The following is a 15859-nucleotide window of genomic DNA, read 5'->3' as shown; positions in this document are numbered from 1 at the left end:
TTGCCAATGCTAACCGTGAACTGATAATACAGAGTTGCTGGTACTTCAGGTGTGTGCCACTGCGCCCAGCAAGATATGGAAGATCTCTAATGCCCTAAGAAGTTTTCTAAGTCCTATAGCAGTTAATTCTTCGGCCTCACTGACCTTCAGCCCCAGGCAAATCGACTTTCTGTCTCTATAAACTAGCTTTGCCTGTCTAGAATTTCACATGAATAGAATCATACAATAAGCAGTCTTTGGTGTTTGGCTCCGTCAGTTCAGCATGTTTTAAAGATCTACTCATGTTGCTGTGGAATCAATGCCTTCCCCTTCAAAAGGATACAATTTGTTTATCTACTATAATTGTTGGATGTTTTGGTTATTTCCTGTTTGGGGCGAATACAGTTACTTTGAACAAATATAAGCCTTTGTGTGAACAGAGGTTTTCATGTTCCTTGGGCACCTAGGAATAGGATTTCTGGGCAGTATGTAGTATACTTAATTTACCAGAAACTGCTTTCTGAAGTAGCTGAATCATTTCTCAATCCCCTCAGCAAAATAGGAGTCCGGTTGCTCCACATCTTCATCAACACTCAATGCTGTCAATCTACTTTGGGCCATTCCAGTGGATGTGCAGTGGTATCTCACTGTAGGTTTTTTTGTGTGGTGCGGGACTGAACCCAGGGCCTTTCACATCCACTACTAGGGAAGCACTCTACCACTGAGCCACGTCCCCAGCCCTTCTCATTGTAGTCTTAATTTACATTTTCATGATGACTTATGTTGAACATTTTGTTTTTTTAATGTGCTCCCTGGTTGTTCATACATTTTCTTTTTGTGATTCTGATACAGAATGTTCAGAAACCATGTTCTGAGAAAACTTGCCTAAAACATCCACATCTATTCCTGCCAGGACAAAGCACTTTACAGGATGATTTAAATGGAAAATCTTAAAGAGTTCCTCTCAATTTTGTAAAAAACTTCAAAATACAGAAAAGTTTGGGGAAAAAACAAATTCCCACAGGCTCTCTACCCAGATCTAAATATTGTTAATGTTCTGCTGCTTGCTCTTTGTGTGACTGTGAATATAAAATTGAACCATTTGAAAATAAGTTGCAGACATCAAGACATGTCATCCCTATTTTAGCAAGCCTCCCCTAACACTTCTTTGATGTAACTGCAATTCTACCATAATACTTAATAAAAATTAATAAGCTCATATTCTGTCTATAACCTGAGTCCTGCAGTTTTTCCACGACCTTTTAAAACAGACCCAATCAGATTTCAAGAACTGTTACTGGTTATCTCTCCCAGAATTTTGACTTTTTGAAGAGACCAGGCTGATTGTCTTCACAGAATGACACATTCTGGATTTATTTCATTCATTTGTAAATTGAAGTTTAGATTCAATATAAACATTTTTTTGATAGGAATACTTTCTGGGGAAATAATTCTTTTTTAGCAAGCTAAAAATTATTAACTCAAACATACCTACCAATTTGGATAACTATGGGCTTTTCATTTCTCATTCTCAGCTTGAGAGAGAATGTAAAAGTCAAGTCAAACTCTAACAAAGGGTTTTGGACATGGGATAGTACATTCTGCTTCATTCATATTGGCCCTTTTCCCCCATCTGGACATTTCTGATGCTCCCTTCTGGCCTCTCCCAGCTGGCCTGTCATTATCCTATACCTGGGGCTCAGAATCAAAAAGATACTAATTATCATGACTTCTCATTAGCTCAGCTTTGTCCTTAGTAAAACCATCATACCTGTAAACAACAGACTACTGCTTCCTCTACTAACCAAAAGTTGTGCCAATCAAATGAAATCAACTAGATGAGGACACATTTGAAATGATGAAGCATTTCATCCACTCATTCCACATCTATTGAGCGTCCACTGTTGTGTGGGTGTCCTGCCAGGCAGAGATGTAGAAAAAGGCTGCCTGAGGTTTCTAGGAAAGAAATCTTGCTGTGGATGGAGGTGGCATATGCAGCTTGATCACATTAGCCAACAGAAGTCCCTTGATTATTTTAAGCCTATATGGGTTAGATTTTCTGTTAGATAGCCAGGAGTGCACTGTATTTGGGACCCAGTCTCCTCAAGAGAGTTAGAGCAAATTCTGGTGCTGGCGCCACCTCCTGGAGCTCTGTTAGTTCTGGTGCCTCAATGTGTTGTTTATAATCTAAATCCTATTGTGCTGGTAATTAGCTTGACTGATCCCCAAACATGCTTGCAATCCCCAAACCTCTAACAGATATTTCTCTCTAACTGGTGAAAACATAAGTGCACCTCAGAGATCAGAAACATCTCCTGGAAATCTCAGTTTTCCCAAGACCCTGCCACCTATGATTCCTCTGGTAGACCACTATCCTTCCCCATTCCCTGTGTTGGCCTCTGCCCACAAAACCCTGTTCTGTGGGGCATCTCCACTTTCCTAATTCCCAAAGCAGGAATTAATTCTGAAATACGAACAGGCAAAGAAAATGAAAAATTTTGAAAAAGTGCTATTTTATATTGCCTTATCTATACCTAAGAAAACTTTACTGATCAAAAGTTAAAGTATAGGAGCTAGGACTGAAAGCTTGCCTGTAGAGCACTTGCCTAGCACTTGTGAGGCACTGGGTTCGATTCTCAGCACTGCATATAAATAAATGAATAAAATAAAGGCCCATCTGTCTAAAGCTTAGTGGTACAGTGCTCGCCTAGCATGTGTGAGGCACTGGGTTTGATCCTTAGCATCACATAAAAATACGAATAAAGGCATTTTGTCCATCTACAATTACAAAAAAAAAAAAAAAAAAAGTTGAGGTATAATAAAATCATGATGCACACTGCTTTTGCTTTTTCAGACCAAAATAAATATCTATCTTGGGGCTGGGGCTATAGCTCAATGGTAGAGTGCTTGCCTTGCATGCATGTGGCACTGGGTTCGATCCTCAGCACACATAAAAATAAATAAATAAAATATTGTGTCCATCTACAACTAAAAAAAATTTTTTAAAATATACATGTTTTTCAAAACATTTAAGTCAGGACAGCATGACTTAAATGGAGGAGGCTCCAGGCTGTGACAGTCATTACCCTTGAGATGGGAGAATGGCCTAGGGTCAGGGGAGGCACTCAAGAAACTCAGGGAAACAGGAGACTACCAGATGAAGAGACCTGTTTCAATGGTTTACAACTAGTACAGTCATAACTCAATGGAATGTCCAGTTGAGAGAATGTGTATTTTTTTTAAACTGTGCTATATTTTCTTAGGCTTTCGATTAAAAAAAAAAAAAAACCCTTTAAACATTTCTTATTCTAGTAGTAATTATATTTAGTACTAATTTGAAAAAAAATTACATGTTATAGATGACCCATTACCTAAAAACTACTTTGAAAGGAGAACTTACTGCAAGGCAAAAGTTATTTGTCTAATGCATGCTTGGCTTTGTGTAGCTCAATAGGCCAACCTTGAAAACTATTATTATTTTAAATACTCAACTTGGAGAGAGAAAGGAACTTGAAAAAGATGTTACCTTTGGTTAAAGGCTTGAGAAAGGTAAAACAAACACCTCAGAAAAAAGCAAATCCACTTAACAATGGAGGCCTTTTGATTTTATTTCAGTTGATGCTGTCGGCACAGATCAAAAGAGCTCTGTGGGAATATAACACAGCAGTGAAATGAAGGGACCCGCTGAAGGTAAAAACACTTGGCATGTTTTTACTCCTATAGGATCAAAGGTTTTTGTCAAATAGGACTTCATTTAACTTTTCTGTTTCAGCCACCAGCTACCACAGAAGTAGCAAATAGTGTGTGTAGGTGGGAAGAGATACTGAGTTTAGGGTTCTTCTAATTCAGAGTGACTGACCTGTCTCAAGGATGTTTACTTAAAATGTATACTGGTCATCTAAAAGCCGAAAAGGATTTTTTAAACTGGATCATCTGTATGAAGAACCGTGCAGTTGAAGTGATCCACGGTGGAGGCGTAACACTGGCGATCAATAGCTGTTTGTTGTAGGGCCTGTACTACCCCCCTCTCCCCAAATCACAAATATAGTAACAGCTGCTAATAGAGACATGTGTTACTTCTCCAACTATTTGATTCCTTCTGTACAATTAGGATGCAAAACATTTTTAAAAGTATGATTTCAGAGTTCAATACCTAACCCCAGATACATCATCAACTCTAACAGGTCAGGTCCCAGACATTTCCTTGCACTACCAGTTAATCCCTCTGATCTTACATTCATACCCAAGACACTAAATTCAAAGACATCGTAAGGATTTAGGAGAATACCACAAGCCACTGGGAACAAAGCAGACACAAACCAGTTATTTGTCTAATGCATGCTTGGCTTTAGACAAGCAACCTAAAGTAGAAAGCGGGAAAATGAGCCATGGACATACATAGGTTTATACAGGCTAAACTCTGTATAACCAAACGTGTAAAACTAAACAAAGAAACCTCAAGCATCACTAGGTAAACTGGAAACATTGATGTCTCCCCTTTTTTTTTCCTTATTTTTTTTTAAGATGTTGATAGACCTTTATTTTATCCATTTATTTATATAATAATATAAATAAGCAGTGCTGAGAATCAAACCCAGTGCCTCACACATGCTAGGCAAGTGCTCTACCACTGAGCCAACCACAGGCCCATTGACGTCCCTTTTTGACATAAAAATATTATTACTTAGAATGGCATTAGTTTCCTGTTCTCTCGTATTCACAGAGGCCCATATTCCTGTCATGTCAAATGTAACGAGCTTTACACAGAAACAGCTCTTGAAAGGTTATCTTAATTATATTCACAGACACTAATTTTGGTTAATGTATTTTTTTCCTTATACTTTGTCTTAAAAGTTATTTCTTGCCTTTTTTTTTAAACTTATTTTTTATGTGGTGCTGAGGATCAAACCCAGCGTTCATCATGCAATCATTCCAAGTTGAGGCAGCAAGCAATTTTAGTGAGACCTTGTCTCAAAATATGTATAATATGTTTAAGAGGTAGGGATGTACTCGTTGGAAGTGCTGTGCCGGTACACTGTCCATTGGCAGTGCTGGAGACCGAACCCAGGGCCTCACACAAGGCAAGCACTCTCCCACCGAGCTACATCCCTACCTCTTTAAAATATATACATTATTTTGAGACAAGGTCTAACTAAATTGCCTATGCTGCCTCAAACTTGGAATGGTCCTGCCTCAGTCTCTTGAGTAGCTGGGTTTAAGGCATGCACCACCACACCTGGCGGTATATAGCTCTTTAATGCAGAAACTGATGGTTTCATTATGTTGGTTACATACTGGTTTTATTCAGGTTTGTTGAATAAGAAAAACAAACAAACAAACAAACAAAAAAAAAACCAAGAAATTCCCCCATTATTTCTGCAGGTTCAGTCCTTCTCTACAGCAGCTGTTACAAACAGCCCTGAAGTAGTAGAGTACAGTCAACAAGGGTGTAGGCAGAACTGTTCACAGTTCCTCTGTAATCTTTGCAAATTCATATTCACTTCCTTTGGTGCCTTGCACAGTAAGGCCCTGTTAACCATGTGACAGAATAGAGGAAATACCCACAGGAAATAGTTCTAGTAACAATTTACTAGACAAGTTACAGTTTAATGATGGTGGTGGTGATTGTTTCTTTCATTTTATTATTAATATTTTTTACAATAAGGGTGTAGCCTTTATACTCCACACACACAAAATAAAACAAGTGCTTATTACGAAAGAGTCCCTGCCCCCACCCCCCCAGAACATCCTGAACATAGCAATTTGATGGAACAGAAAAATCAAGACAAGTCTGATTTCAAAACTTCAATAAAAAAGCAAAAGTATATAATGCAACAGCTGTTCAACTTCCAACTCTAAATAGGCACCATCCAACAAACCCCAGTATTTTAATTTCTCCAGCACACATTCCAGTATAAATGCTCTGAACTGTAATTAGCTAGTAATTAATGGGAGTAGAACCTTAGAACAGAAGTTATATTGCTTCCCTGACCCTTTCTCTTATAGTTGGAGGGTACAGGTATTAAGGGATACAAAAGTCAGAGACAGAAGAATTAAAAAGAAAAATTCCCAAAGCTGCTGCTTGGAGTAGAAAGGAAGACAGCGGCTTACAAATGTTCAAAAAATCCCAAGGCAAGTAACACAATTCATTCACTATCACTCCTACTTGAAAGAATAAAGAGATCAATGTCGGATTATAAAAAACTGCACTCTCAGAACTGTATTACAGGTTCACCAGAAACTATGGATGTAGTTTTAGGCTTTCTCAAGGAAAACAGGTTCAGTTCAGATCAAGTTAGATACTGTACATCTAGCCTGGCTGGATCAGTGTCTGGAACTGCTCACTGTCACCCTGAACAGCTGTAAACTAAACAATAGTGTGTAACTCCGTAGGAAGCTTAAGGATTGAAGATATATACACAGCTAATTAGATCTCCCCTGCTTCGCGCTCTTCAGAGCTCCTCCTGTCTTCTGATCTGCCATTAGCACTCTCATAGGACCGCTTCTTATCTTTTCGATCTCGGTCACGAGGTGATCTGTCTCTTGAACTCCTGTCTCTGTCACGTGATGCTAAGTCTTGGTCTCTGAATCTTTCTTTTGAGGATCTGAAAAATATTAATTTGAGGAGCAAAATATGTTGGGAAACCCAAAATCCAAATTAAAGAATAGGATAAATAGAAAGCTGAAGAAATATATTAGAATATATCCAAGACAGAGGAGTCAGTTTACTGACAGAAAAGAGCACTATTAGGGTCATAGATAAGGGCTCTAAAACAAGACAGGTAGCAACAAAAGCTAGGGTCAAAAAAGCATAAGCTAAAATGTCAAGATATTCTCAGTATCTTGGAGACAACCATAAAACATCTCCAATTCATAAAAAGTATTTAATATAAAAATAATACATTGATAATAGCTTTAAAAAGTAAAAGGTATTACCAAATTTTTAAAAAATATATAAGAACATGATTCCAAACTGGATGGAAATCAGTAACTTGGTATGGGGTCAGCAAATCTTTTGTTTGTTTGCTTATCTGGCCAGACAGTAAGTATCTGAGGTGTTGCAGGTGACACACAGTATTTATGGTGGTAGAATTCTTTTCTTTACATCTACCTTTCAAGAATGTAAAACCATCCATAGCTTGCTGGCTATACAAAAACAGGATATAGGCCTTGTGTGGCCTGTAGGGAACAGTCTGCCAACACCAACAAGACTCAACACTCAATAATATGGCTTGTAAATAACCATTTTGTTAACTTAAAAATTTGCTTTGTTCCTCCTGAGTTAGATCATTAAAACTAGACTGGAAGACAAAAAAAAGATGATCGCACTATAATAAAGTTTCTTATTACCTTCTGCTTTCCCATCCCCATCCTCAGTAAGAAAGATATGTCACAAATAAGTTCATATCAGAGATTTAGAAGGAAAACGAAAAAAATATTATGGGATTAGAATAGTCTTCTATATTCTCAACATCTAAATGAATCAGTAACAAATATCACTTATTTGGTTCTTTACAGGTGATGCAGAACTTTTACATAATTACCTCACCTAATCCGTGTTCAAAATTAGGTTCTGGAGGCACCGGCAAGACCTGGATAATACTTTTCTCGTGTGCTGGCATTTGAATCCAGGCCCTTGAGTATACTTAGCATGTGTCTGCCAAGCTAAACCCCCAGCCCTGAGTAAGGAGACTTTCAGAAAGACATAAGGCAGGGAAAAAAAAATACTATTATACTCCATTTTATACATACAATTAAGAAGGGTTAAACTAAAAGGTTCAAATATTCTATCATATCAACATTGAACATTCTACTTAAGGTTTTAGTAAGCTTAATTTCAAAATGATATGTTAAAAAAGAATTAGAGTGCAAGACTAGTGACTGCAAATTTAAACTAGTCTTATCCATAGCCTTTATGGGAATGAAATATGAGGAGATATGATTGAAATGATACATAAGAATAAAGACATTACCTACTGGTAAATCCCAGAGGTCAGTGATAATAACTGAAGGTGAGCATCAACTAACACTTTCTGAGAGATCACAATGTTCCACACAGGAGCAATTTCCATACACTACTTTATTCATACTACCAATAATCCTAACAAAGCAAATAAATATGTACTATCTCTACTTAAGAAATGGGGAAAGACAGAAGGGATAATGAAGATATTGGGCAAAGCCCCAGACCCGAGTCTGTCTCTGAAGTCTGCACTATTCATTTCTACAAAGAGCAAGAGCAGAAAGCTACAAACAGTCCTCACTGACCCACGGGAAATGTTGCCAGGGAAAGATCACAAAGACAATCTACATATATCAGAGACCAGTGCTTCACAGCTTCACAGCAGGGCAAGGAAACAGCACAACGTCAAAGACTTTGAAAGGGAACTTTTACCTTCAAAAATTAAATCCACACTGGTAGCAATAACTTGATCTTGTGTGTAATAACAAATAAGTTTTAAGGGCAATTATCTGCTAATTTTTGGTTTAAAACAATAACTTTTAAAGAGTAACTTGAATTCAAAGATGAGAAGTTCTCTTGAGAAAAGCAAAACTTTTAATAGTTTTACAAAAATAAGCCTCTTTATGAACATGCTGAAAATCTTAGATGTGAAGGGGTATCATGTAGTATGGGGGAAATTTCCTATACAACTTCACAAATGCAGGAAGCATCAGGGACTAAGATGACACAATCTCAGAGAAGGAGACTTCACACCCAGCCCTCCCATCTCCACCACCAATAAGGACATTTAAGAGTTCACAAACACCAGAAACAATGACAGTTGAGCAGGTCAACACAAGAAATTATCTAGATCTTCAACTGCTTAGCTGCATAATTCTCAAAATTTCTGTGTGCAGGTTAAGACTCATGGAGAATTTTTTTAAAAGGCCTATTTCTAGACACTCCACTGACGGTGGCCTCCAAGATATCCAGTTTCAAAAGTGTATGAGAAGTGGCCTTATTATAAGTAACTTTCCTACCTGATTAAATTACATCTACTTTATTCAAGTTTGATTACCTGAAGCTGTTTTTTTTTTTTTTATTACTTTGGCATTTTCCTCATCTAAACTTAGATGACTCACCCTATAATATCAAGGTTATTAGCACTATCTGTTGTCAAGGATGGCAGTCCTGTGTTGTCATACAGAGAACTTCTTAGAGCAACTTAAACATGGTTGCTCAACTATGTTATATTATTTTTTTTACTAAGCATAATATAGTAGAAAGTATATAATAATTCTTAATAAAGTCACCTTAAGGATTACTTAGAACAAGGTCAGAAATATCATAAAAATATTGACTGAGAGCCTATTAATCACTCAAGCTTGTAAATGATCTCAAGGAATTAGGGTAGCTGAGACTCAAAATAAAGAAAATATTTTTAACAGCTTTCCATGGATTTAATGAAAAGGATTCCATAGAAAATGTGAGATTAGTAAGTATACTAGAAACACAAAAAAATATTTATCCTGTATATACTTAAGAATGGTTTTTAAGGAAGGAGAAAAGTTAAAAAAAAAAAAAAAAAGAGCAATTTTCAGTATGGTTTACATTCCATACAAATTATCTGGGTTGAGGGCTACCATGTGACCTGAGGTTTTGAGAGTTTAGTCTATATAGATTGTGAATGCTAAACTCCTCTACCACATTCTAAGCCACTGTTCTCACTAAATATTCAGGTCCTTAAACATACCTTAAATATGCCTGCCCTCCTTGCACCTTTTTAAGTAGTTTTTGTTATACCAAGAAGTTGTGTAGCTTCCTTAAAATTCTGAATTTGCCCTGCACCAAGCAACAGTGTATACAACAATGCATTACCTGTACTTCAGATTAAACAAGAATATACTAGAATGTGTCTGCTCTGAAAAAGCGCACCAGCTCAAATAAGTTTGGAAAATAGTAAGTCAAACAAAGCTAAACAACTCTTTTAATGAAAGGACTTCTCAGAGTCCCTAATTTGTTAATACATACTGAAAAAACTGAAGAGTATTAGTATCTAAAAATTATTTGCCTGTAAAATACGTTTTTTTCAAGACATACTAAGCAGAGAAAAGCAGTAACCTCTGCACATATCAGTTTCAATTTCTTCCTCTGGCTCATATGTAATTTATTCTTTCTGAACTACCCATATAATCAGGAAAAAAAATGTATACACCCACACACAAATGTGTACATATCACCAGGTGCAAGTTTTCAAACCAATAATCTAAACTCTAAACATAAGTAACATAAGTAAACAAAAGGCTAAACCATCAAGGTAGCTCCATATCCTCTGATTGGCACATCAGTACCTCCTCTTGGATCGCTCTCTGCTCCTATCTCTAGAACTGTGACGACTTCTCTGGTGACTACGGCTCCGGCTGCGGCTGCTGGAGCGGGATCTGTGGCGATGGCGTTTCTCCCGAGACTTGGATCGAGTCCTCCTCTTGCGTTCTCGAGACATAGAGCGAGACCGGTGTCTGCGATGCTCTCTGGACCTGGATCTACAAAAAGATTTTATTTCATTTTATTATAATTTTGTAAGCAATACATTTATTATTTACTAATGCCTGTTCTTTAAAGAGAAATTATTCCTTAGTAGCCTGTCTTACTGCCAATTTTATTCCAAATCAACTCAATTTATACTAAAATAAATTGCTATATGTTAACACCTGCAAACAAGAAAATACCAATTCTGAGAGGTCAATCAGTATTGTGTAAATTTACTTCAGGAATATAACAAATGAGAGCAACAATCTTCACAACTACTACATGCTAGGAATTATAATGTCTAAATGCTTTAGGAACTTAATTGCATTTAGACTAAGAATTTTTGAAATATATTAGAAATTAAATATGTACCTGATGGACATGGACAGAAGGAAGGAAGGAGAAGCATGAGAAAGAATACTATTTGGGATAAATTATCCTCTCTGAATTGAAAAGGCTATATGACCACAGATGTAAGTTTTAAATACCCACAGTATAATAGATCTCAGTGTAATTAAAACAGTGAGGTAGTTCTCTACTCAAGTAGCACATAACTGGAGAGGGGGAAAAAAATTATGCAAAAAAATCACTTTTGAGAACTTTACCTAAGCTGGGGTGGGGGGTTACTAATAAGTATATAAGAGTAGAGACGGAAAAACACTTCTGTACTCTCAACCAGATCACTTGCGTGGAAGGGTAGAGGTGACATGCAGAGAACAGAAATATTTGAGGGAAACAAAGAGGAGAGAAAGGTGTACTGTTTGATTTAAAAAGTTGCTTTCAGGGGGCTGGGATTGTGGCTCAGTGGTAGAGCGCTTGCCTAGCACGTGCAAGACCCTGGGTTCGATCCTCAGCACCACATAAAAATAAATAAGTAGGGGCTGGGGATGTGGCTCAAGCGGTAGCTCGCTGGCCTGGCATGCGTGCGGCCCGGGTTTGATCCTCAGCACCACATACAAACAAAGATGTTGTGTCTGCCAAATACTAAAAAAATAAATATTAAAATTCTCTCTCTCCCTCTCTCTTTAAATAAATAAGTAAGTAAGTAAGTAAGTAAACATTGTGTCCAGTTACAACTAAAAAATAAATATTAAAAGAAAAACTTTAAAAAAAATTGCTTTCAGATGGCGCGGTGGCGCATGCCTATAATCCCAGTGGCTTTGAAGGCTGAGACAGGAGGATACAGAAATCAAAGCCAGCCTCAGCAATGGCAAGGTGCTAAGCAACTTAGTGTTACCCTGTCTCTAAATAAAATACAAAATAGGGATAGGGATGTTGCTCAGGGGTTGAGTGCACAAATTAAAAAAAAAAAATGCTTTCAGAGTGATGAAGTTGTTCTAAACTAGTATGTGGTGATAGTTGCATAGCTTTAAATTTATTAAAAATCACTGACATGCAAATTTAAACTAGGTAAATCTTATGGTATAGAATGTAAATGATAAAGTGGTTTAAATTTTTAAAGTGCGTTGAGAATGTGATATTTTCTCATAACTTGATATAGTACATTCAAAAACAAATTATTCAGATATAGTTTACACTAAGTTCATTTTCAAATGATTATTTTATATAAGAAATGAAGTTGAAAAGCTTTCAATTTCTGTCAGCGTTATAATCAAAGAAAGGTAAGTAATGTGGACCTAACATCACAGCCAAACAGAGTATTTCCACAACTGAAGAGTGCATTCCAAAAAGGAGCAGAGGAAAAGAAATGTAAAATTCACTAAATAAAAATTTTATCAAGTAACATTTTGTTTAACTACTCATTTGGATCTATTATGAATCCTTTCTTCCAATGCACATTTTTATTCAATTTTAAAATAAGTACAAGCCAGGAATGGCAACACACACCTATAATCATAGCTATTAAGAAGGCCGAGACAGGTGAATTCCAAGTTTGAGGACAGCCTGGCAATTTTTTTTTTTTTTTAAATGAGAGAGGAGAGAGGAGAGGAGAGAGGAGAGAGGAGAGAGGAGAGAGGAGAGAGGGGGGGGAGAGAGAGAGAGAGAGAGAGAGAGAGAGAGAGAGAGAGAGAGAATTTTTAATATATTTTTTTTTTTTTTTAGTTTTCGGCGGACACAACATCTTTGTTGGTATGTGGTGCTGAGGATCGAACCCGGGCCGCACGCATGCCAGGCGAGCGTGCTACCGCTTGAGCCACATGCCCAGCCCCAGCCTGGCAATTTAAGTAGACCCTGTCTCAAAAAAAAAAAAAAAAAAAAAAAAAAGTAAAAAGAGGAGCTGGGCGTGGTGGCATATGTCTGTAAATCAAGCAACTTGGGAGACTGAGGCAGGAGGCCCACAACTTTAATATCAGTCTCTGCATCTTGGGCATTCAGCGATTTTAATAAAACCCTGTCTCAAAAAATAACGAGTTTGGGAATGTAGCTCAATGGTAAAGCACTCCTGGGATCAACCCCCAGAACTCCCCCCCCCCCCAAAAAAAAAGGAAGGAAAGAAGGGAGGGAGGTTAGGAGAGACGGATAGATGGGGGGGGGAGAAGGAGCGAGGGAGAGAAGAAGGGTCAAAAAGGTCTGAGGACAAGGCTCAGCAGTAGAGCATCCTGGGGTTCAACAGGTATTGCAAAACAAACACACACACCACAAAAAAAAAAAAAAAAAAAGAAAGAAAGAAAACAAAAACCATGTCCTTGGCCCCTTGGCCTCTAAAAGCTAATACTCTTTTAGTTCTATACAGATCTCTGTCTAGTATAAACAGAGTAGGGTAAAGGTGGGTAGAGAAATGGGGAAGTAATATTTTATAAAGAATATGCAGATGGACCTGGCCTCGGTGGGGCATGCCTGTAATCCCAGAGGCTCTGGAGGCTGAGACAGGAGGATCTTGAGTTCAAAGTCAGCCTTGGCAAAAGTGAGGTGCTAAGCAACTAAGTGAGACCCTATCTCTAAATAAAATACAAAATAGGTCTAAGGATGTGGCTCAGCGGTCAAGTGCCCCTGAGTTTAATTCTGGGTACCAACCCCCCCCCCAAAAAAAAAACCAAAAGGAAAAAAAAGAATATGCAGATGGGCTGGGGTATTCTCACTGGCCTGGAATGTGAGAATCCCTGGTTTAGATCTCCAGTACCATTAAAAAAAAAAAAAAAAAAAAAGAATAGGGAGAGGCTTTTCTGATAGGATAGCATTTTAAGGAAGACTAAAAGAAGAGAATAAGTACATTAGTCATTTCAGAGAAGAGCATACAGATGCAACGGTCCTGAGGTGGCAGAAGGCTTGGCATACTGAAGGAACCAGAGGAACATATTTTGCTGGAATTAAGTAAGGTAGGGGTAACCTCAAGGTCTTACAAGCAGGATGACTTTACCATTAAAACCAGGACACTATGAATGGTCAATTATATAGAATAAAGTGGGGGTTATTAATAAAATATCCAACGGAACTATCAGAGGGTAGACTGGCATTTATGGTCGCCCTACTTAACGACTGTAATAAAGACTTTGACTTCTATGAAAGAGATGGAAAACCTTTAGATGATCTAATGCCATCTATCTATTCACTTACCTACCTACCCGGCTACCAACCAACCAACCAACCAAACAACCAAGCCCTCTACAGAGGGCTTCCTTCCCAGCCCTCAATTTGGCAGATTTCTATTTTTTATTTATTTTGGGGGGTATCAGGGAGCCACATCCCCAGCCCTATTTTCTATTTTATTTAGAGACAAGGTCTCACTGAGTTGTTTAGTGCCTCGCTTTTGCTGAGGCTGGCTTTGAACTTGCAATACCTCTGCCTCAAACTCCCAAGCCGCTGGGACTATAGGCATGGGTCACCACGCCCAGCAAATGGTTCCTTTATTAATGTCTGAGTTTTTGTATAATTTTTGGTTTGTCTGTTTTGGGTTTCTCCCTCAACCCCAATATATACTACGCCTAGTAATTTACCACACTGACTACTCAGTTACATCCTTGGCCCCAACCTGTCCCTTTTTGAGACAAAAAGGCCCAGGCCCAGCTGACCTTGAATTTGTGATCCTTACACCTCAGCCTACCAAGTAGCTGAGATTATAGAGGTATGGACAACTGTGCCTGGATTGTTTTTAGGGTTTTAAGCAAAAATATCACTGAAAGATTCTAAAATATACTAAGGGGTAACTAATAGAAACATAAGATTTTTATTTCATAACAACAAATGTTCTACTTTTTAGGACTAAGTTCTTAGAAATAAGTTACTCTCTGGAGTTTAAGACTTTGCAGGTTTCAAAAAGGTGATGTAATATGAATATAACCAGTGTAACTCAACATCATGTACAACCACAAGAATGGGAAGTTATACTCCATGTATATATGATATGTCAAAATACACTCTATGGTCATATACAACTAAAAAGAATAAACAAAAATTGTTTTAAAAGGTGATGTAATCACAAGAGAAATGGTAGAATCTGGAAAAGAATGAAAAAGGACATTCTAGGTGGGAATGGACTTATAAAGAAAGGCTCAAAACAAAATGAGCACAGCAAGAAAAGAACCAAGAAAGAAGAAGTAAAACACATTTCTCTACCTTTCTCAGAAAATTGTTCGATTAATTAGAAAAAGACTTTTAAAAATACCCCAAATATTACCACTAAAAATCAAAGGAAGTATTATCTGTCCCTTCCCCTCCTTATATCTGTTAGTGTGCCTCTGAAATTTTTTTGTACTCACAATACAAAGGGAAAAACAGTAGACTCACAAAAGGCAAAAGTGAGGCAGACTAAATAGCTTAGTTTTCCTTACCTACTGAGGATCTCATTCAAAAATTTATCTAACTAATCAACGTATTTCTATTTTCCACAGGTACAACAACCTCTTAGAATGCTGTTCCTTAAATGTACCACACAAACTGACTTTTAAAAAGTTACCATATTTACTTAGCATGAAAAAGATTTTAAAGAATTATTTTGACATCTTTCCCTTGTAATTCCAGAGTACTGTATATAATTTTACTCTGATAAACTTTGTGATTCAAGAATATCTTTTGATCAGTTTCTCCTAAAATGACAATGTTCAAAACTGAACCAAAACAAAGAAACAGTAATAATTTATTAATTCTCATTAACTTTTATAAGACAGTTAATTTATTTTCACTTGTTGAAAAACACAACTTCACTACCTATCTTATATAAATACCTACCTTTTAGGATTCTTGCTATGTGATCGGGACCTAAAAAGAGAATATCTATTTTTAGAAAAGTGACTATAAATTAAAAACATCAAAGTGTATATTTAGCACACATTCCCCCCCCCCCAAAATGTACCACCAATTACAGACTTCCCCATCTTGCCATATGAGATCCCTTAACTGGATACCTGCTCTTAAATAAAAAATAATATGTTCCTGGAAACTAACACAATAGTATATCACACTCTTACTGCTTCAGAAACCATTTGCTAGCCTAGAAAAAATATGTTATTT

General features: G+C 37.2%; 1 protein-coding gene across 7 annotated transcripts in view; it reads right to left on the bottom strand.

Annotated features, from left to right (window-relative positions):
* Positions 1-5565: 5565 nt before the first annotated feature.
* Luc7l2 (LUC7 like 2, pre-mRNA splicing factor) overlaps positions 5566-15859 on the bottom strand; it is a 71323-nt gene continuing 61029 nt past the window's right edge. For all 7 annotated transcript variants that reach the window (XM_040291359.2, XM_005332417.5, XM_040291360.2 and 4 more), the window contains 3 exons: positions 15578-15607; positions 10273-10464; positions 5566-6584 (listed from right to left, as the gene is read on the bottom strand). In XM_040291359.2, coding sequence (XP_040147293.1) covers positions 6407-6584; positions 10273-10464; positions 15578-15607 — 400 coding nt within the window. In that variant the 3' untranslated portion in view covers positions 5566-6406. The remainder of the gene's footprint in view (positions 6585-10272; positions 10465-15577; positions 15608-15859) is intronic.

The sequence above is a fragment of the Ictidomys tridecemlineatus genome, chromosome 2 (genome assembly GCF_052094955.1).
Source record: "Ictidomys tridecemlineatus isolate mIctTri1 chromosome 2, mIctTri1.hap1, whole genome shotgun sequence".
NCBI classification, from domain to species: domain Eukaryota; kingdom Metazoa; phylum Chordata; class Mammalia; order Rodentia; family Sciuridae; genus Ictidomys; species Ictidomys tridecemlineatus.
Note: the sequence above shows the minus strand (reverse complement) of the source record. Positions and strands in the feature narration are given on the sequence as shown.